At 42.4% G+C, this 23,164-nt stretch overlaps 1 protein-coding gene across 2 annotated transcripts in view; it reads right to left on the bottom strand.

Moving 5' to 3' along the window:
* mpped1 (metallophosphoesterase domain containing 1) overlaps positions 1-23,164 on the bottom strand; it is a gene marked incomplete at both ends in the record, with an annotated part of 407,823 nt that overhangs the window by 15,024 nt on the left and 369,635 nt on the right. For both annotated transcript variants that reach the window (XM_080518493.1, XM_080518492.1), the window contains one exon: positions 13,365-13,480. In XM_080518493.1, the coding sequence (XP_080374619.1) occupies positions 13,365-13,480 (116 nt within the window). The remainder of the gene's footprint in view (positions 1-13,364; positions 13,481-23,164) is intronic.

Here is a 23,164-nt window from a genome sequence, read left to right as displayed (position 1 = left end):
GTCTATATGTTTGATACTTTGTTACAATTGATAGCTCCTGATGTGTCACCCAACTGACACACTCACCATATTACACGTTATGTGTTGTGCAAATATGTAGCAGTACACTCATTTGTGTCTGTTGAAGCTGCAGCCCAGCACACATATCACACACATTGGGGTATTTTTCAAATAGAGTTGAGGGGTGTAATACCAAGTGAGGTATGTTGAGCATAAAGTCAGAGGTTTCCATTTCACGAAGGCATCCCTCTCTTTACCTGGCTAGATCACCATGCCAACTTATGCTGATGACCCGACCTAATTCTGCTTGAAATCAGCCAAACATTGCCGGTCACTGCTATCACTGCCAGTGGTATCATGTGTGTCAGACTCCACGCTGATAGAATACATCGGCTATATTAGCTGCAGCGGTTAATGATGCAACTGAAGGAAACCGTGCAGTTACTCACTGTATGTATCATGTTGCTAAGGGAACCAAAAGCCTATCAGTGATTAGAATGTAGTTTGTTTTCATTTGCAGGTTGTTACTCTGCCGGAACTACTGAAGGTGTCTGTAGTGTTCTCTGGAAATGTGTCCTTCAATGAAATCACAGAAGATTGCAAGTTCACTATATTATTGATAGGGATGAGCGAGTACGCCACTATCTGTATCTGTTCAACCATCTAAATGATCTGTATTCGTATCTGAACTTGGAGTGGGTGGGGCTTAAACAGGGAGTGGGCATGGCTTAACACAAACTGGGTGGGGCTTAAATCTGTACATTATTTTAAGTCTGAAATTGATATGGATTGATCAGAAGTTACTTTATTTATTGTTTATTTGAAAACTATTTACAAAACAGCCTCAGAATTGAGATTCAATGTTTTATATATTAAAAAAACTATATACTATCTACAGTGTATAAAGCTTATTTTGGGACATTTATAATACATTAATTTTTATGAACATCCATATACAATAAACATTAATATAGGCTACTTTGTGTGTTCAGCTATATGTGTGTATGTGTGTCAGTGGTCTGTAAGACTTTATTTTAATGATCCATGTGAACCTGGTGATTCATGTAAACATCCAGTGGAGACAAACAGGGAAATAATATGTCAGCCTTGTTCACTGTATTCTTCTCAAAAGCACCACGTTCAGTATGAGCGAAGTTTTCAACTGACTTTACATCACCAGCCAAACTCAAAGCAAGCAGATGGAAAAAAAAAAAAAAACAACAAAAAAAACTCGACCAGAGTGGAGTCAGTATCCGACACGACACGAGCCGTTTTCAGCTCTGTCTTGTCAAATTCACTGCGTACGTTATGAAACAAGTTCACCAAGTAACTTTAAATATCTTACAAACCGAACTAGAGGCGAGCTGAAGAAAACCTAAGCAGCAACTGTCCCTCTCTGTGTGTCCGAGCTTCCTGCAGAGATGTGTGTCAGAAGGTGTGGACTCTGTGTGTGACCGGCCAATCACAGAGTATGAAGACAGTCAGTTACCAAATGAGGATTTTTCTTCAGCACAAGCATGTATATTGAGGAGTTTTACTGGTATTATGCTCATCCCTAATTATTGATCAGTCTGATGTTTGCGTGCACATGAAATATTGGTATATTACAACTAGTAGAACACTGATTAAACATTTTCTCAATCTATATTCGATCAATAAAAATCATTTCACTTCAATTTGGCAAAGACTGTGGGACTGTGTCAGTCTTCAGTATGTTTAAAGCAGCTGCATGAAGTTTAACCCGTCAAAGCCTGTTGTATTTTATTTGATGCATACTTTTATGACTGCTAATAAATATAATCATCAAAAAGTTTCAAAAAAAATCTGACTACAATCTGATAAATGGTTAAATAAATGCTTTCAAGTGGATTATCAGTTGCCAAAAACACCTAATGTATCAAATGAGATACTATATATATATATATATATACCCTTATATACACCTATATACACCTTATTATACCCTGCGGTAATAAGGTGGCCAAAGGAAGAGATACAGACCACAGATGTTAAAACACGAAAGCTCCTCACCATGCATGGTGGGTTCCATCCCAAATCCAGCACCTTGAGACTGTATGCTAGCCGTAAGGAAGGAGGCCGAGGACTAGTGAGCGTGAGAGCCACTATCCAGGATGAAACATCCAAGCTCCATACGTACATCAAGGACAGGGCTCCAACGGATGACATACTCAACGAAAGTCTCAGACAATGGCGAGATGAAGAGGTGCTGGAAGAGGGACCATCATGGGAGGACAAGATGAGGAGGTGCTGGAAGAGGGACCATCATGGGAGGACAAGATGAGGAGGTGCTGGAAGAGGGACCATCATGGGAGGACAAGATGAGGAGGTGCTGGAAGAGGGACCATCATGGAAGGACAAGCCCCTACATGGGATGTACCAGCGGAACTTAACTGAAGTGGCTGATCTCAAGAAGTCCTACCAATGGCTAGAGAGGGCTGGCCTACAGGACAGCACATAGGCCCTCATCCTGCCTGCACAGGAGCAGGCTCTGAGCACCAGAGCCATAGAAGCCCAGATCTACCACACCAGACAAGACCCAAGGTGTAGACTGTGCAAAGAGGCACCTGAGACAATCCAGCACAGAACTGCAGGGTGCAAGATGCTGGCTGGGAAAGCATACATGGAACGCCATAACCAAGTGGCGGGCATAGTGTACCCAAACATCTGTGCGGAGTATGGTCTGGAAACCCCAAGGTCACAGTGGGAGACACCCCAAAGGTGGTGGAGAATGACCGATGAAGATCCTGTGGGACTTCCAGATACAGACAGACAGGATGGTAATGGTGAACCAACCAGACATTGAGGTGGTTGATAAAGGGCAGAGGAAAGCCGTGGTGGTGGATGTAGCAATACCAAGTGATGGTAACATCAGAAAGAAGGAACATGAGAAACTTGAGAAATACCAAGGGCTCAGAGAGGAGCTGGAGAGGCTTGGAAGGTGAAGGTGACAGTAGTGCCCTCGGGGCAGTAACCCCCAAACTGGAGGAGTGGCTACAGCAGATCCCTGGAACAACCTCGGACATCTCAGTCCAGAAAAGTGCAGTACTTGGAACAGCAAAGATACTGCGCAGGACCCTCAAGCTCCCAGGCCCCTGGTAGAGGACCAGGACCCTCAAGCTCCCAGGCCTCTGGTAGAGGACCAGGACCCTCAAGCTCCCAGGCCTCTGGTAGAGGACCAGGACCCTCAAGCTCCCAGGTCTCTGGTAGAGGACCAGGACCCTCAAGCTCCCAGGCCTGTGGTAGAGGACCAGGACCCTCAAGCTCCCAGGCCTCTGGTAGAGGACCAGGACCCTCAAGCTCCCAGGCCTGTGGTAGAGGACCAGGACCCTCAAGCTCCCAGGCCTCTGGTAGAGGACCAGGACCCTCAAGCTCCCAGGCCTCTGGTAGAGGACCAGGGCCCTCAAGCTCCCAGGCCTCTGGTAGAGGACCAGGACCCTCAAGCTCCCAGGCCTCTGGTAGAGGACCAGGGCCCTCAAGCTCCCAGGCCTCTGGTAGAGGACCAGGACCCTCAAGCTCCCAGGCCTCTGGTAGAGGACCAGGGCCCTCAAGCTCCCAGGCCTCTGGTAGAGGACCAGGGCCCTCAAGCTCCCAGGCCTCTGGTAGAGGACCAGGACCCTCAAGCTCCCAGGCCTCTGGTAGAGGACCAGGACCCTCAAGCTCCCAGGCCTCTGGTAGAGGACCAGGACCCTCAAGCTCCCAGGCCTCTGGTAGAGGACCAGGACCCTCAAGCTCCCAGGCCTCTGGTAGAGGACCAGGGCCCTCAAGCTCCCAGGCCTCTAGTAGAGGACCAGGACCCTCAAGCTCCCAGGCCTCTGGTAGAGGACCAGGACCCTCAAGCTCCCAGGCCTCTGGTAGAGGACCCGAGCTTGGAATAGAAAAACAGGTGACCGCCCGCAGAGGGCGAGTGGGGAATTTCTTTTATATATATATATATAATATTATGGAAATTGGATATTTTGGGATTTCAGTAGAAAAGTGAAATAAACATTTCAGCTCCAAAAAATGTAACATTTCTGGCTATTATTTGTGTTGTCATGTTTTAAAAGGTTAAAGTTTCAGAGCTCTACATTGTGCAGCTGTCACCAGAAATATCCAGAATGTGGATAAAGTGAAATAACTTTATGAAATAAAGAACTTGTTAAGGCAAACTGTTAGTTAATTGTGTTTTCCTGTGGTTGAGAGGTCAACTATGGGACCTGTGAGAATTTATTTATGGAGTGAAAATTTCTTTCAGTAAGATGCAGTGGGTGGGAGATATCCAGGTTTACAAGCGTTCACCACAGAGGACAACAAATGCCAAACGGAAAGTGAGACAAATTGAGCTTGGCTGGATGGATTTTGATGAGGAAGAGGTGTATTTTGAAAAATACCAATAAACTGTTGAAGTTTGTACAAAATGTTGACGTCCTCTCTGTTCCATTCTATACATGCTTAAGCATTTCTAATGTCACCGCCCAGTTGTTTTACACCTCACTTTCTATTGTTAAACATGTGCTGTGATTTGTTATGGAAGACACAATTCTTTATTAAACGTAGGATTCTTTTAGTCTCTTTCACCATAATGAAAACAGAGGTTCACAAAACACACAGAGTATTGATTGAACAACCATCGTAATGATACAGTTTACAGTAGCACACTTGGTCTTCTTGTCTCATTGATGATAACAGTATGGTGCTTATGGTGTCATTGCTAGTATTTGTGATTGCTGTCCAGGATACTATTGTCCTTGTTTAGAGATAGATACATTTTTTTGTGTTACCATTTAGAACAGGGGTGTCAAACTCAAGGCCTGGGGGCCAAATCCGGCCCGTGGAACAATTATATCTGGCCCACAAAATCATATCATATTTTATAACTGGCCAACCTATGAGGTCTGCAGATTTCTCCCCGGTATAAAAATGTAAACTTCAACTTGATTATTTTGAATATCCATAATCCATAATAAACCATAAAAACTTTAAAAAAAAAAAAAAGAGTAAGAAAGAATTCCTAAAAAGTAAAGAATGTGGGGAAAGATAAAAGTGTTTTTATTTCATATCTTAAATGTTGAATCTCAACATTATGACTTAAACTTGTGATTTTGACGATTGATTTCATACTTGGACCTTTCAATGTTATATGCCACATCTTTATCTTTTAGATTCCCAATCTTTAATTTTAAGTCATATTTTGACCCTTTAAACTCCTTACTTTGACTTTTTAATCCAATATGTGGACGTTTAAATTCATGATTTCTGTTTTATCCTCATATTTTTACATTTTAAAATGATAATGTTTACTTTTTATATTATATTTTGACCTTTTAGAATCCCAATTTTAAATGTAAGTAGTATTTTTACATTTTTAAGTCATCAATTTGAATTTTAGCTCATATTTTGAAATCCTAATTTTGGTCTTTCAATCCCATAATTTGACCTATCAGAATCACAATTTAAAATGTAAGTAATATTGTTGTCACGCCCCACTCCTCAGAGGCCTCTTAGGGGTGTGGCTGGGTGTTCTCCCTCTCTTGTCTCTCCTCCCCTTTTGGTTGCAGGCTGTGTTTAAGGAAGTGGAGCTGCTGAGGGATTAATCTCCTGATTCAGTTCAGCTGCGACGACCGGGTGGAGCTCGTTTTCTGCTGATCAGCTGCACCTCTTAAGCGTGTGCTCGACTCCACTCGGCGCTGGATCGTAAAACTCCCAGAGTTAGTAGACCTGTGTGTGCTGTGTCCCAGTTTAGTCTTCTACTAACGTCGTTTCCTTTTGCTTCCCTTTGAAGACTCGCCAGCCTCAGCTTCCTTGGTTTCCTGACCCACCGAGACCAGACCTGACTCTTGCCCCAGTAGCTCCTGCCTCAGCTAGCCGCCTTGACCTCCTGCCCCCGGAGCCTGCAGCATCTTCAATTCACGCTTGTTTAAAGAATAAACTCTTCCAAGCGTACTCATCTGTCTCCCGCCGGTTTCTCCGCACCTGAGCCTCTGAAGTCCCACCGTAACAATTTTGACCTTTAAACTAGGAATGAGCCGGATACTCGTTTCAGACGAGTATCTGGTACGAATAAAGCATTTTTGACAATTACGAGCATGATACGAGTAAAACTCATCAATATCCGTACTCATGCTGAAGGAAAATCCTCATTTGGTAACTGACAGTCTTCACACTCTGTGATTGGCCAGTCACACACAGTGCCCGCCCCTCCCTACACACACACATCTCTGCAGCCACAGCTCTCGTGATGAGAAACCCGACTCCTTGAACGGACTCACGGGTTTTTGAGTCGTTCATCCAAGTGAACCGGTTGTCTGAGTCATTTGATTCAGTTGCGCATGCGCACTATTTCCCCCCGTTCCAGGACCTGGAGGCTCAGCTGAACTGTGACATGAACCAGGGGGAGAATCATGTATTCATAGTAAAATGCTGAAACACTTCTGAGGAAAATAAACAATAAGTACACATTAGTTTTTAGTGGTCCTGGTCTCCTTATTCTAGATTGTGTGTGTTGTTTTTGAGGTTAATTTGAATCACAAAATAAATTAAATAAGTGATTAAACTGAATAAATATCTGGCATCCAGAATGGCAGATATACAGTATATTTTAATATGTACATATAATTTTACTTTTTTTCCCCTTCCAACATTCTGATTTTCTTTTTTCTTCGTATCAATAAATAATGTGACGTTGATAGGGCAGAACTAATTATAGGGGACAATATTAAATATAATACAATACCTGCCACAGTTGTATTTTAACATTGTTTATTGTGTATTTATTCATGTATTTATCTCTACAAGCTTTGTGAAACAAACGTGTTTTTTTTTCCTCCACCGTCACTCAGAAACTTTCTGAGTGGAGCGCCAGAGTGGAACTGCTCACCAGGTGAACGACACATCGGAAGTGCTACTGACCGATTCAGTGAACGACTCTTTCGAGTTTCGAGGTGACTCGGGCATGTGAGCTGAACGACGGAAACGAGGTGAGTCGGTCATTCGTGCTGAACTTCACCTACAAGCTGACTCGAGCTGCTGAAAGCCTCATGTGAATGTAAGGAAGCTGCTGTGCTTAGCAGCTAGCGTTAGCGGCTCAGCTACAAGCTGCTTTTAGCAGCTCTTTAGCTTTACAGCTGCTTTTCTCACAGGGCGACTAAAGTGAGTTAGACGAGCTGCAGAACAGTGACATTTATATTTTCCTCTCTGCGGCTGGAGGCTGTAGCAAGAATGACTCAGTGAACGAGTTAATGAATGTGAAAACTCGTGAGTCACCGTTCTGTAAAGTGACTCGCGGGTTTTGAACGATTTGTTCAAATTCGATCGTCACTACACAGCTCTGCTCCACTCAGGCACACACACAGAGAGTGACTGGACTCTCTGTGCTTGGCTTGACTCTTGCTCAAGTTGCTTTCTTGGTCTTTCACTCTGGTCAGGTTTTTTTTTTTTTGGGGGGGGGGGGGGGGGGGGTTACTGTCTGCTTGCTCTTAGTTTGGCTGGTGTTGTTAAGTCAGTTGAAAACTTTGCTCATACTGGACGTGGTGCTTTTGAGAAGAATACAGTGAACAAGGCTGACATATTATAATATCTTTATTGTATATGGCTGTTCATAAAAATAAATATATTATAAATATTACAAAAGAAGCTTTATATACTGTAGATAGTATATAGTTTTTAGTATATAAAACATTGTATCTCAATTATGAGGCTGTTCTGTAAATAGTTTTCAAATAAACAATAAATAAAGCAACTTCTGATCAATCCATATCAATTTCAGACTTAAATTAATGTACCGATTTAAGCCCCATCCAGTTTCAATTGAAAAATGCCCTCTTCCGGTTTAGGCCCCGCCCGTTCCGAGTACATATATGGACACAGATCGTTTTGATGGTTGAACAGATACAGATAGTGGTGTACTCACTCGTCCCCAATGTCCACGTCACAGGGAACTGAAACTAAAACTGTGCAGCTGTCTTTTCATGTAGTCAATTCTTCACTAAGTGGAACAAGGCAGTCCTCTGCACCCCAAAGATGAGGGGCAATATACATGACATCAGGTGGCATACCTGATGTCATGATACCTGAGTGAGCAAGTGAGCAACACCTCAGATGTCATTGAATACTTCCTGTTGAAGAAACAAGAATGATTAAGTAGCAGCTGGCATACAGTGTATTTTTAAACAGTGATTATGTCTTATAATAAGTAAACAGAGTCCTTTTTATTCTCCGCCTTTGCAGTGGGTAAAAAAAAAAAAAAAAAAAAAGTAGTTTGTCTTGACCCTCCTTGCCCTAAGCTGTTTTACGCCTGCTTTGGTATGCCTGGTATTTTTGTGTAACAATGCACTTCAAACCTGAATGCACAGTCAAGTTATGTCCATCTTTTTTTGACAACCTGAGCTATTAGAATAGTGCTGCATTGATGCCACCTGAATGTATGAATAGGTATGAGACCATCAAGACAAAGGGAAAAACAAGATGGAAATTGAATTTTACAGCTCTGTAGTGAAAAATCACAAAAAAACAATATTTATGTATTTAAGGGTTTTTTTTGCTGTGGAAAAAAAAGTGTTGCGAATCAGAACATGAAAAACATAAACATTTCAACTATTATAGTTCAAAAAAATGCTGTGATGTGGCTTCTCTCCGCTGCTCTGTCATCCGCATTTTTTCTCCATAAATACCGCTTTTTTTACAAGTCATGTCTAGGGCAAGTCGCAACACAAACACAAAAGTCACGATACAAAGGCTGCGACATAAATACAAACTGTAAACTCTGAATTTTCAGTGCACAAACAAAAGCCACAGGACAAATTTTCAATTTCAACAGATTTAACACAAACACGAGAATGTGTCTGTTTATTTGTGTTACGGTTTTGTATTTAACTTGGCACCATTTGTTGTTACTTCATCACTACGTATATTATTTACTGTATTATTCCGATCATTACACTGACATACACTTTGAGTGTGTCCTTCATATCGTCTCCTACATTGCCTCATCCATTCTCTACACACACGGTGTTATGAGGAGGTTTTTTTCTTTGTTGTATGATTACAAAACTAGAGGCCTGCACGACGGAGCGGGATTTTCTCTCATCGAGGTAACATCTGTGGTGTGATAAAGTGAAATTCAGTGATCACAATGCTGTCTGTTTATATCGTCTGATGAGAATAATATTGTATAAATTCACAAAGTTATGTATTAACAGAGTCTTCAATTTTCCACCAGTATTTCTTCCTGGCTACAGGAACAGTGTTGCTTTTGGCCTGAATGATGTGTTTGAATTTTTTTTTATCTTTTAATATTGTCGTCTCCACCATTATGTAAGTGGTTCTGCAGGGTTTTCAATGGTTCAGACGCTGGGAATTCTGCCCCTGTCATGTGGCCATGCACTGATCCTGATGGGAGAAGCCTGGGCTGAATTACCATGTTAATGACCTGCTTCATTGCACCGTTCATCAAGGACTGGGAATAGTTTGTCAATCCAAGTAACGGAGAGAATATGTTAAACCTTCGTAGTACAGGCCTCAGATATGTCCAAGTTATAATTTAAGTCCTAATGGTGGAATCCAGATTTTAGAATAAAGATAATTATTATTTCTGAGCTTAATGATCTGATTACAATACTGCTACTGAACTGTACGTGCCCACTGAGCTCCTGCTCCTGCCCTCCCCAGTCTGCATACTGACTGACAAATGAGATCAGTAAAAGCCTGAAACAGGTTTGAAAGGTGCACGCTGTGGAACCAGAGCTGCAGTGCAAAGTCCAGTTTGAAGAGCTGCTCTGAATCTTTAAACCAGTGATAGAAGCTCTCAGTGAGAAGTTTGTTAACTTTTTTTTAATTCAAAAAGGCACAATTTAAAAAAAAAGAGAATTCTGAGAGGAGATCATGACAAAAATGAACCAAATCGACATTAAGACTAATCATTCAAAACCAAGCTTAGTTAATACCTATCACCTACAGTATAAAGCTCAGAAGCATGATGTGTGTCCTTATTCCTATATACTACGAGTCACCAATAGGGGGACTGTGGTCCAGGTCCGGACCAAGATGCTGTCCCATACTGGCCCATTCACCCACCTACAGCCAAAACTTAGGATTTAAATCCTGAGGGGGGGGCATGTCTTTTGGAAGTGGCACAGCTTTTGTAGTCTTTACAATAAAGATTTTGATGAGAAAAGGAACAGACATGTGAGTTAAACCGTAATACGCAATACCATGCAGCCAATCAAATCTGTGTGTTTCAGACGTGAGATTGAACGCTGTGAATGAAATGAGTGGAAAGAAAGAGAAAAAAGCCAGGTGAGACATTAAAAGGGAGAGACAAAGATGTGTGAGTTAGAGTAAAGGAGACAAATAGATGCATGAAACAAAATAAAGGAGATAAAAACATGCATGAGAGAATAAAGGAGAGAAAAAGATGGGTGAAACAGAGAAAGTTGAGGAAACCCGATGGTGTTCTCCAAAGAAATAAAAATGGATAGTGAAAATGAAGAATTTAATCTGGAGTGGACAAAGTTGTTTCAGTTCATATATTTCTCCCTGGCAGCATTAAACCTGTGTCTCCTTTGCTCAGAAAGTCTCACACTTATTAAAAGTGCCAATATAAAACATGAAGGTTTTGAGCAGACTACCTCAAATCAGAAGTGAAATTACAAAAAATCAGTAGTCTCATCAGCCGCTATGACCAATACACCAGGATCCTTCACACATTCACATTCATTCAGATGTGTCTCCTTTTGTTGACTTTATAAACTGATAGTCAACTTCAGCTACCATTTCAGCAGCTCACCATATTCATTAGTCTTGCTGTAAAGCCCTTTGTAACTGTTTTGAAACGTGCCATACAAATACAGTTATTATTATTCAGAACTCATTTAGAGTTGTTGCACATCTCACAGTTGTCAGGAGGTTCTTACAGGAAGTCTTGAAATGGGTAAATACTGAGCATCTCAAGATGCAAATGGTTGGCCTCCAAAGCGGATGTGTCCTGAAAGATCAGTTCATGAGAAGTGACCCTTCCACTTTCTGGCTCCAAATGTCCTGGAGACACCCAGATCTGAAGACATCTTGCTGTTTGGCTCCACAAACAACAGCGAGGCAGCTTTCTCTACGATGAACATAATCAAAACTGAATACAGATTCCAGAATCAGCAATGAGCACCTCCACCTGTGTCTGAGAATGGCCCTGACTCCATTGAAGTCCAGGTTGTATGTCTTGTCAGGACAAACAAGAGCTCAGCTTCTTCACTGAGAAAGAAAGCGATCTTTTCCCCAGAAGTTAACGTGTTTAGATTCATTAAACTGTATTTGAACATGCACAATTTTCTAATTTTATTTATTTTGACAATAAAATGAGCCTGACCATTATTTAGTAAATGAGAGAAGATTAGAAAGGTGGTCATTTGTGTGTGTGTGTGTGTGTGTGCGTGTGCGTGCATGCGTGTGCATGTGTGTGTGTCAGGAGCTGTTGATAGGAGTAAGACACTTGCTGGATAATGACCCGATTCTGTTCACCTGTGGTGCCGGGTGGAGTCAATTCTACTGATGAGGACCCACACTACTTAACTGGGCTCCTGACTTCCCCTGGGACTGGACGGTAGGACTCTGACAGTCAGTGGTTGATCAGTGAGTTTTGAGCCACTCCAGCTCTGGATGCCTGCCTTTCTGCCCGTCAACCTGTCTGCACCTGGCCCTGGAGTCGCCAAGCACAAACCAACTACAGGTGGAAGTACCATTCATCATCTGACTTCTGAGACGTCCATCCAGTGGTAACTGAGCTTCTGGAGTCTCCACCTGCAGCTGGCTCTGAACGCGCTCCACCCTACTCCTAATAAACCTGCTAAGCTCAGTTTTTGTTTCATCATGCATTCTGCGCCTGAGACTCTGAACTCGATAAGTAACAGTACGGTCCAGCCATCGTGAGCTTAGCAGATTGCAAGCCTGCTGCTGATGGAGCCTCGTCAGTTCAGCAAGCCATAGCTATTTGGGAACAGAGATTAAATCTACGTGATGCCCTTCTCCAGAGCCTAACTGAAACTAATAGGGTCATACTAAATCTGGTTTCTGAGTTAACCACAACAGTTTCCAGTTTATCCTCCTAGCTAAAAGCCAGATCCCTCAATGATCTTCGTCTCCCACATGTCGAGCACAAGACTGTCCCCGAGGCCTCGCCCTCTGACCCTGATTCCATCCCCTTTGACTCAGACCCAGTCGCAGTTCCCAATTCCTTTCTCTGACTCTGACTCAAACCCGGTCCCAGTTCTCAAATCCTCCTTCTCTGACTCGAACTCTGTTCCAGTTCCTGATTCTGCCCTCTCTGCTTTCAACCAGCCTCGGTTTCAGATTCTGCCTCCTGTGACTTGGTCTCAGATTCAGATTCTGCCTTCTCTGATACGGCACCAGTTTCAGATTCCACAGTCTCTCAGTTTCAGATGCCCTGCTCTCGGTCTCAGTCCCAGCTTTAGAATCCTCTCTCTCAGTCTCGGCCTTTGCCCATTCTCTGCCACCTTTGGTCTCAGATGCAACCAGGAGAGGAGAGCAGATTCTGAGATTCTGTTCACCTGTGGTGCCGGGTGGAATCAATTCTACTGATGAGGACCCACAATACTTAAGGGTCCTGACCAGGATCCTGATTTCACCTGGGGCTGGACCGTAGCACTCTAATGGTCAGTGAGTTTTGTCTTGGCTTTTTAGTTCTTGCTTCCGATCCTGTTCCATACTGATCCTGTTCCTGTTCTCCGTCCATACTCCATCAACCTGTCTGCACTTCCCCCTTAGCAAGAAGTCACAGACAGCAACCTGGCCATGGAGTCCCCAAGCACAAACCAACATCAGGTGGAGGTCGCCTGACTTCTGAGGTGTCCATCCAGTGGGAACTGAGCTTCACCTTACTCCTAATAAACCTGCTAAGCTCAGTTTTTTTCAGCTTGCATTCTGCACCTGAGCCTCAGAACTCGACATGTGACTATATATAATACATATATATATTCAGTATATACATATATATGTATATATACTGGACCTTCTAACCATTTTGTCAACGACACCTGCTCTGCACATGAATTGGGACAATAATGTAAAAGCCCACAGAGCTTTGGAGACTCATTTTACTGTTTATGCAGACAAACATCATGGATCAGCATGAAGGAAATTCAAGTTTAAGGTTGTTCAGAGTTAGAAAAGCAGAAGTTCTAGCTTCGGTGTGTGTGTGTGTGTGTGTGTGTGTGTGTGTGTGTGTGTGTGTGTGTGTGTGTGTGTGTGTGTGTGTGTGTGTGTGTGTGTGTGTGTGTGTGTGTGTGTGTGTGTGTGTGTGTGTGTGTGTGTGTGTGTGTGTGTGTGTGTGCCAGCGTGCACTGTAATGTGTGACTCACCCAGTGGGGGGCAGTGTGTGACCAGGATGTCAGTGTTGTCAGGGATCTGGTTCCACTTGTCCAGCAGAGCCTGACCTCTTGGCAGGTTAAAGCCCCAGCCGTAGTACCAGGGCTGCCTGCACATGCACACACACACACACACACACGCGCGCTAGTTGGTTAATACACTCGCTCATAGGATCACAGAGTTTGCTGAGAACGCCGTCTGCTGGGGATGCCAAACTGATTACTCCCCAAAAAATTTTTTTTAACATAATCAATAAATACAAATATATGTATAATACACTTGAAATACACAACTTACACTTGACATGTTTTCTCTTCAATTAAGTTAAAGTGTGGCAGCTATAAGGTTTCAGGCTGTAAAGGTCAGAGAAGCTCTCACTAAGGTGAGAGGTAGCACTACAGAGCAGAACATAATAGTTGAAGCGCAGTCTTTAGCTGAAGAGGTCGGTTCATAAAGCGTCTGTATTTGGAGCTATCTGGTATGACATTCTAACAAAACTCCAAAATGTTAAAACTGCTGTAAGCATGCACATGGATGTAGCTGTAGACACACTGAAAAAAGCTCTGGTCTTCCTATAGGGATTTTTTTTACCACAAAGAACCAGGAGCTCGTTCAGGTCCAGTGCCAGGGGCAATTCTTAAATGAGCCCTGGCAAAGAACCAGTTGTTTTTTCCACCGTGGCAAGTAAGAGCCACATCACTGTCTTGCTCCAAAACGTGACACATCAATGTAGCACTCATAAAGGTACGAGGAGACTGTATTCATCGGTTTCGTCCAGGACAAAGCGTCTCCTCGTCACTCTATTGTGTTTTTTCACATCCGTCTTGCTTTAGTCTGGGTGCTCGGAGTGGCCAAAGAGAAAAAAACAACACGTAAATGAGCTTGGGGCTTTTTTTTCCAACATTTGGGCATTACAAAGTGAATTTCTGCTCCTTTCATTTTATTTCTGGACGTGTCTGCTAGTGATGAGAAACCCGACTCCTTGAACGGACTCACGGGTTTATGAGTCATTCATCCAAGTGAACCGGTTGTCTGAGTCATTTGAGTCATTTGATTTAGTTGCGCATGCGCACTATTTTCACCCACTCTAGGACCTGGGGGCTCAGCTGAACTACGACATGAACCACGGGGGAGAATCATGTATTCATAGTCAAATGCTGAAACACTTAGTGGCTTTTAGTGGCGTTGGTCTCTTTATTCTCGATTATGTGTGTTGCTTCTGAGGTATATTTGAACCAGGAAATATATTAAATAAATGATTAAACTGAATAAATACCTGTCATCCAGAATGGCAGATACAGTATATATTAATATTACATATGATTTTATAATACATTTTTTCCCACCAATACTCTGATTTTCTTTTTTACTTGTATCAATAAATAATGTGATGTTCATAAGGCAGAACTAATTATAGGGGACAATGTTAAATGACACACAACACACGCTACACTCGTATTTGAACATTATTGTGTATTTATTCATGTATTATTCATTTATTTAGCTCTACAAGCTTTGTGAAACAATGTGTGTTTTATCTTCTGCCGTCACTCAGAAACTTTCTGAGCAGAGCGCAGCTGCAGATTTTCAGCTGAGGGAGGGGCGGAGGGCTCACTGCTCACCAGGTGAACGGCACAGCATAGCGCTGCTGACCGATTCAGTGGAGGTGGCTCGAGTTTCGAGCTGACTCGGGTATTCGAGCTGAACCACTGAAGCGAGGTTATTCGGCATTCAAGCTGAACCACTTAAAGGAAGTGAGTCTAGCATTCGTGCTAAACTACACTTACGAGCTGACTCGAGCGTGCTGAAAGCCTCATGTGACCTAGGAGCTGGTAGCTGCCGTGCTTAGCAGCGAGCATTAACAGCGTGGCTACAAGCTGCTTTTAGCAACTATTAGCAATAGCATTACAGCTGCAACTACAGTGAGTAATGTGATATATTTATACAGCTGTAGTTAGACTAGCAGCAGCACAACAGTGACGTTTATGTTTTCCTCTCTGCAGCTGGACGGCCGGAGCAAGAATGACTCAGTGAACAAGTTAATGAACGTGATAACTCGTGAGTCACCATTCAGTAAAGTGACTTGCGGGTTTTGAACGATTCATTCAAATTCGATCATCACTAGTGTCGAAATCAAAAGCTTCAACATCAGGAGGAATGGAGGTGTACAATGATTGAATGAAGCTCTACAGCTGTTTCCAATGGCAACCTATGTAAACACATGCTGATTAAAGTTCTCTTTCAGATGAAGCCATTAAAAGGCTAATTTTATGGTTAAAAAAAATCCAAGCTTTCATTTACAGTAGTATGTATTATGGTTCTGTCAGGGTTCGTGGAACTCAATTGCACGGCAGACAAGGAGCTCAGTTCAAGAGTGTTTATTATAAAAACCACAGCAGAAGCGAAGTCAGGCAGTCCAAGGTCAAAACCAGCCCAGGCGATTGAGGAGGAAATCCAGGAGAAGTCGGGCAGGCAGGAGGTCAAAACACAAAGGCAACACTGGCATGTACAAATGGTGTGAGAACGCAGACGAACTGGCAACCAGAGCTACGAGAGAGGAACTAAATACAAACACTAATGACAATTAAAAACAGCTGTGACCAGGAGGAGGAAGCAGGAGAGCACAGGGGCGGAGCTAAGGGGAACACAGGAGGGGAGGAGTGAACACTCTCAGGAAGGGAGGGGTGAGTGAGAGCAGGATCATGACAGGTTCTTAGTAGGGATGAGTGAGTACACCACTATCTGTATCTGTATCTGTTCAATCATCTAAATCACACATGTGGAACTCCGGTCCTCGAGGGCCGCAGCCCTGCACGATTTGGATGTGTCCCTGCTTCCTCACAGCTGATTGCAATGAGCAGCTCGTTCTCTGGCTTTGTGCTGAACTTGGTGATGAAGCATCAGGACATTCAGTGGAGGGAGACCTGGAAAACCTGCAGAGCTTCGGCCCTCCAGGATCTGACTTTGACACTCCTGATCTAAGTTATCTGCATCTGTGTCCGTAGTCGTGAAACTATTCAAGTGAAACTGTGTGGGGCTTAAATAGGTACATTATTTTAATTCTGAACTTGATATGGATTGATCAGACGTTGCTTTATTTATTGTTTATTTGAAAACTATTTACAAAACAGCCTCAGAATAGAGATTCAATGTTTTATGTATAAAAAATATATACTATATACAGTATATAAAGCCTAATTTGTAATATTTATAATATATTTATTTTTATGAACATCCATATACAATAAACATATTGATATAGGCTACTTTGTGTTCAGCTATATGTGTGTATGTGTGTAAGTGGTCTGTAAGACTTTATTTTTTAATGATCCATGTGAACCTGGTGATTCATGTAAACATCCAGTGGAGACAAACAGGGAAATAATATGTCAGCCTTGTTCACTGTATTCTTCTCAAAAGCACCACGTCCAGTATGAGCGAAGTTTTCAACTGACTTTACATCATCAGCCAGACTGAGAGCAAGCAGACAGTAATAAAAAAACAAAAACAAAAAATAACGTGACCAGAGTGGAGTCAGTATCCGACGCGACACGAGCTGTTTTCAGCTCTGTCTTGTCAAATTCACTGCGTGCGTTACGAAACAAGTTCACCAAGTAACTTTAAATATCTTACAAACCGAAATTGAGGCGAGCTGAAGAAAGGGGGTACTACAGAAAGCAACCTGAGCTCAGAGAGCAAGCACAGAGAGTTCAGTCATTCTCTGTGTGTGTGTGTGTGTGTGTTAGCATGGGGATGGGCAGAGCTCTGGCTGCAGAAATGTGTTTTTAGGGAGGGGTGGGCACTGTGTGTGACCGGCCAATCACAGAGCGTGAAGACGGTCATTTACCACATGAGGGTTTTCCTTCAGGACGAGCACGGATATTGACGAGTTTTACTCGTATCATGCTCGTACTTGTCAAAAATGTTTTAGCCATACCGGATACTCGTCTGAAACGAGAATCGGGCTCATCCCTAGTTTTTAGTTGCTGATGAACCAAAAGTATCACTTCATTATAAAGTTCTGTGGGTTAGACAATAATATTGGTGTTTAACGGAGCGCCATGCAGCCTCATGCAGACGTCAGCCTGCCGTCATAACGTGATACATGACATGCAAGTGAAGTTAGTCACAATGATGCTACGATAAAAAGCTGAAAAAAACATCAATGGAAAACTGCTTCTAAATTATATATGCGACGCAGCTGACAGGACAGCCCTGGAGCTCTGCGGCGTCTCAAGAGCCACAGCTCTGCGATTGCGGATTAAATGATCTTGTTCCCACATTACTAACTTGAGGGAGCGACTTATTATATCATTCCCACGCGTTATTTTTAATTTTTTTTCTTTAAAACCACTCCTCTGTGTTCGCTGTAGGGTTCAGAACGTCGGTTCAGAATCTCTTCTGTCTCTGCTCCTGGCTGTACAACACACACACACACACACACGCACATATGCACACACACACACACACGCACGCACGCACGCACGCACGCACGCACGTACGCACACACACACACACACACACACTCTGTGGCCCCACCTTATAGTAAATGCCGAGGCGCAAGCACCAAATAAGAATAACTACATCAAAAAACAATGGTTGATGATGAAATGATTAACACTGACACTTACTGACCTTTCATTTAACATAACAGAACTCAAGTGACAACTTACTGCCGGATTTGTCCTCCTTTTATTGTCTCAACCTGCTGTGACCCTTATGATGGGAGGACACTGAACTGCAGGGCTCGAATCGTTTCAGTCTAAGACATTACATTAAACGTCTCCCTGCTCACAGTTTGTCAGAGATGGACACTCTGCTACGTGAAGTCGAGGGATGACTGGACATGTCAGGGGCGAGAGGAGGAAGACGAGGAGAAGTGGGGGGAGGAGGGGGGCCTTGATGGCTGGGGCTTTTGTCCCTTTACTTTGGTAGCAGACGCCTCGGCCGTGAGTGATGGTGAAGAAATTAACATGTCACTTACAATCTGTGCTGCAATCCATCTTCCTCCACAATGTGATCACCGACTGTGTGTGTGTGTGTGTGTGTGTGTGTGTGTGTGTGTGTGTGTGTGTGTGTGTGTGTGTGTGTGGACGATGGCATCCACTGCCACCAACCCCACTTATTATAAATTGCCGAGTGCAGTCACTTGAAAAGCCAACTTTATCGCCACAGACACTGGCTGACGTGTCAGTGCTCACTCGAACATCAGATGAGAGTTTTTCAGAATAGTTTCCAGCCCCCGCTCGCGTGCTCTGGGTCTGCCTCGCTCCCGGATTGGAGGGGGGGTGGGGGGTGGGGGGTGAGGGACGATGGGGCTCCTGGTTTGGATGGACAGCTGACTGAGGGTGATCCCCTGGGCTAGAAATATGGGAGGTGATTTGTGTGTGTGTGTGTGTGTGTGTGCGCGCATGCGTGATAGATATTTCTTCCTATCTTTCTGTCTCTCCAATCTGTCTTTAAAGTCACATATGCTATAGCGTATTATTCTCTGCACATGTCTGTGTGGTCTCATTACAAAATCAAGCAACAGCGCCCTCCCATGGCCCAGCATTGTTGTTCTTGTGTCCACTGTTGCAGGGTAAACACGCTCCTTTTTTTTAATCGGATTAGATGTTGTCACGTGAAACATTGCCGTGTAAACGGGGCCTACGAAAATCTCTGAATGTCGACTCAGAGGTCAGCAGTGCTCAAGTGACGGTGCATCATGGGAAATCACGGCTCTATTTGGGTCTGATTAAAATTCCATCACTTTCCAAACTTCAGAGAGGAAATTTTGCAGAGGAATGATATGACACTGCCCACCAACACACTCAATAATTCACTCAGTGAATATTAAAACATTTAGACTGGCCAGTATATTATTTGGCCCGTGGTATGTAATATTCATGCTCATCAGAACACGGATGTCTCAATTAAAGGGGAATGAGCTTTAATGGCGATTGATGCGCCTGACTCTCAAGTGAGGACGATGAGGACAGAGGCTGAGCCCACCCAGCTGCTGCCTGGTGATGATACCCAACAAATGGTGATTTATGAGAACGCAGGAGCAAAGAGAAAGATTCATGAGGACGGTGTGAACAAGTAAAGATAGGGATCTGGTAAAACAGCTGAAGCAGAACTGTGCTGTACTTTTTTTTATGTATGATTGTGTGATTACATTTGATTTAAAACTGCTTGCCAAAGAAGAATGAGGCCCAGTTTACAAGGAAATATTTTCAACCTGACTTTGAGAGTCAATAGAAGGATGGAGGAATTTAGTGTTTGTAATGCTAACTAATAGTACATCTCCAACAAAGTGGACATTCACTAACATTTACTACAACATTGTCTGCATATAGGGAGACACATTTCAAGGGATGAGTCATAATCCGAATCCATAAAAATCCTAAACTTTTCAAATGAATTGAGTTAAAGCTGTTTGAACCTCAAATAAAATTTTGTATATGAAACATTCACGTATGGATATAGTTTTAAGAATATACATACTAATTTAATCCCATTGAAATATATGATACACTAATAATTAAACGATACTCACACATATCTCATCTACTTTGCACACAAAAGTCTCTAAATTGGACACAATCTCATTGAAGTCCAGTAAAATATTTCCCATATATGATTAAGTTAGAAATGAGCAGCAAATGTGGATGTAGAAAAAAAAGTATTCCTTTTTATGCTTAGTTATCTGCTTTTTAATTAAAAATGCCAAATTCAGCACTATTTTTAACAGACCGTGATGTGTTTCCATTTACAAATATGAAATAACATTGATCTCCACTCAGATGTAGAAAAAAGCCTGTGATAGACTGAAAAGCGATCTCAGATGCATTTTGGGTCACACAACCCACGAGTTGAGAATCACTGCTCTACTACCACCATCCACCCTATTCAGATTTTCCTCCTCCAAGTTCCTCTTAATGGCTTCTTTTTGTGCAGTTTCATGTTCTTGATTGAGATCAGCCACTGTTTCAGTCCAATTTAAAATCACATTACATTTATTTGACTGCCACTTCTGAATTTCCAGTCATATCTGACAAAAGAAACCCACAAATAAAACAACAACAGGAAATCTGTCCATTTGACGCACGCACGCATGCACACACACACACACACACACACACACACACACACACACACACACACACACACACACACACACACACACACACACACACACACACACACACACACCTTAAAAGTGGTTCCAAAGTGGAAATATTTCATGTAGATGTCTTTAAAAGGTTCCGACAATCATATCTGATATGCTGCTGAGTCTAAACATCCAAGAATTTTATATCTTATAATCCAAAGCTTTATGGGAAAAAAGTAGCACACATACGCATGCACATAATTAGGCAACTGGTGGCCCGTGGGCTTCATGCGGGCCTACAGCTGCCTTCTTCGTGGCCCGAGAGATCTCCTCAAAAAATGGTGATTCAAGGAAGAAGGTCAGTAACTACAATGGAATCCAATTTCATCTAATATGGTGTTAGATTTTATTTGAAACAACAAAAAACTAAATGCAGGTTGAGGTAAACATATTAGTTGCCTGCATTTCCACTGAATGAGCTCAATCTACTTGACTCAATGTTAAATTAGTGGCCCCAATTCACATTTATTGCTGTCACAATTTGGCACTTTGAAAGAGAAACTGACATTTTAGTGACCGTTCACCATGAATAAATTCGCATTTCTCTTTTGTGGGCACCATTACCCTCTTTTCATTAGTTTGAAAGAAACACAAAAGTTGTTTAAAACTTTAAAAGTGTTTCTCAGTGTTCAATGCATTTTCATTTCACAGGGGAAAAAAGATACAAATTTGCCTATATTTTGGTCAAAGAATGTGAAGAATATTCTGTAAATGTTTACTTAATCATATTATTTAGTTTTTTTTTATTCTTAAAATTGATTTGATCAAATTGTTTCTTTGAAAAAGTTTGTTTTAAATTGTAAAACAGTATTTTTGTATTTATTATAATTAATAGTTTGACCCTTCAGCTATTACTCTAAGACTTGTGACAGCCTTGCATAAAATGACAATACATACAAGTATAACTAACACCAAAACACCGCTTAGCACGTTTTTAGTTATCAAAATTTTACTTTGATAAAAGAAAATATACTGATTTATACCATGTTGGACCACGAGACATTACTGTGTTGTGATCTCACAAGACCACAGAAACTTTGTTCATTTCTGGGGAAAGAAATTTAATTTGTCATGATGCACAATCATGACAAATGAATTCTGACCCAGGAATGTGATTGACCATCACACCTAGTGGGGGGACCATTTGTCACAGCAGACCCTCCCCCACTTTCTGCACAAACGACACTTCCCCCCATGCACTCAGCCAGTCACTGATTGGGTGAAGCTCTCAGTATTTCAGACCTTCGAATGCCCCAACCTTCACCAAAAGCCTTTGGAAGAGACTCCTCAAGCGAGTCTTGCCCCGAGTCTTCCCCGAGACATCAGGGAGTAGCTGTGTCAGAGCAGCTCTGCTCACAAAAGGTTTTTGCTCCTGTTCTTCAACGGAGTAGGTGGGTTGCTGGAAGCAGCTCAACCAGCGTTAGCATACAGCTAACACCCGAGGCCTGGAACCAGGGGCCTTCACTCCTCAACTCCTCTGCTGACCCACCACGAGGGTCAGACCTTCTCCTGATTCAGAGACCAGCACCCAGAGTCTGATCTCCCATCAACCAGGATAACCAAGCAGTTCCTCCTGAAACATCAACTTCATCTTCTTCTCCTCAGCCTGCAGAACCAGCAACCACAGTTAGCAGGAGGTGCTAACTACAAGAGAAGCTAGAAGCTTCCCTCCGGCCTGGACAACAACTGAATCTCTCTCTCTCTCTCTCTCTCTCTCTCTCTCTCTCTCTCTCTCTACACACACACACTAAGTTGTATATAGGGAGTTAGAATTTGTGTTTTATTTGTTTTCACTGTAAATAAATATAATTTTTGGAATCATACTTGCTGTTTTATTAATGTGTACAAAGGTGAATGAAATGTCGACCTCTTCTGTGTCAAGAACTCCAAAATCCTTCAAGTTATACTGTTAATTCTGGTAATGGTAATTAATTTAACTATTAATTCAAATTCCTGATGAACTGTTTAGTATATGTTATGAGACTGATAGAACTGAATTGGCTATCATTTCCTGTTTAGACAGGTGGAGCTCTGAGGTTCTGATACAGATCAGATTTTCAATAACATAATTAATAACTATCTTCGATAATTATTAATTATTACCGATAGCCAAACACAACATAAATGGTTCCCCGCGTGAGGTGGTACTGCACCAACTAAATGGTACCTAGTGATCCTTATGAGGTAAGAAATCCTTACTACTGTATGACAAGCAAATGAAGCTACAAATACCACAAAATCTTAATTATTCTTTGACTCAAATTTCAAGCTAAATGTAGCTAAAGAAAATCTACACTGCGATAAAGTAGTAAACCATCTGGAAGCACTGGGCCTTGTCCTCAGGCATGGAGGTTGATTTTTTTCTCACAACATTGGAGAACATCTTATGGAAATAATAAAAGAAAAAAACTTCAGCAGAGCTCTTTGAGAAGCTGTAAATTTCCCAAAGCAGAATAAACTGGAGTCTGCCAGCCGTTCTCCTTAAAAACACAGAGGCTCTAGTTGATCATTTTGTCAAGCGAGGATTACAGTATCCCGTATAAAGTGCCGCAGCTTGTTCTAATTTGGTTCCATCAATCACTCTGCAAGGGAAAGCATCACTCGCTTTCACAAGCTTTATATCTCATTTTGCAGCGC

The sequence above is a fragment of the Blennius ocellaris genome (assembly GCF_963422515.1).
Source record: "Blennius ocellaris genome assembly, chromosome: 22".
In the NCBI taxonomy this organism is placed as follows: Eukaryota; Metazoa; Chordata; class Actinopteri; order Blenniiformes; family Blenniidae; genus Blennius; species Blennius ocellaris.
This window is presented reverse-complemented; position numbering and strand designations above follow the sequence as displayed.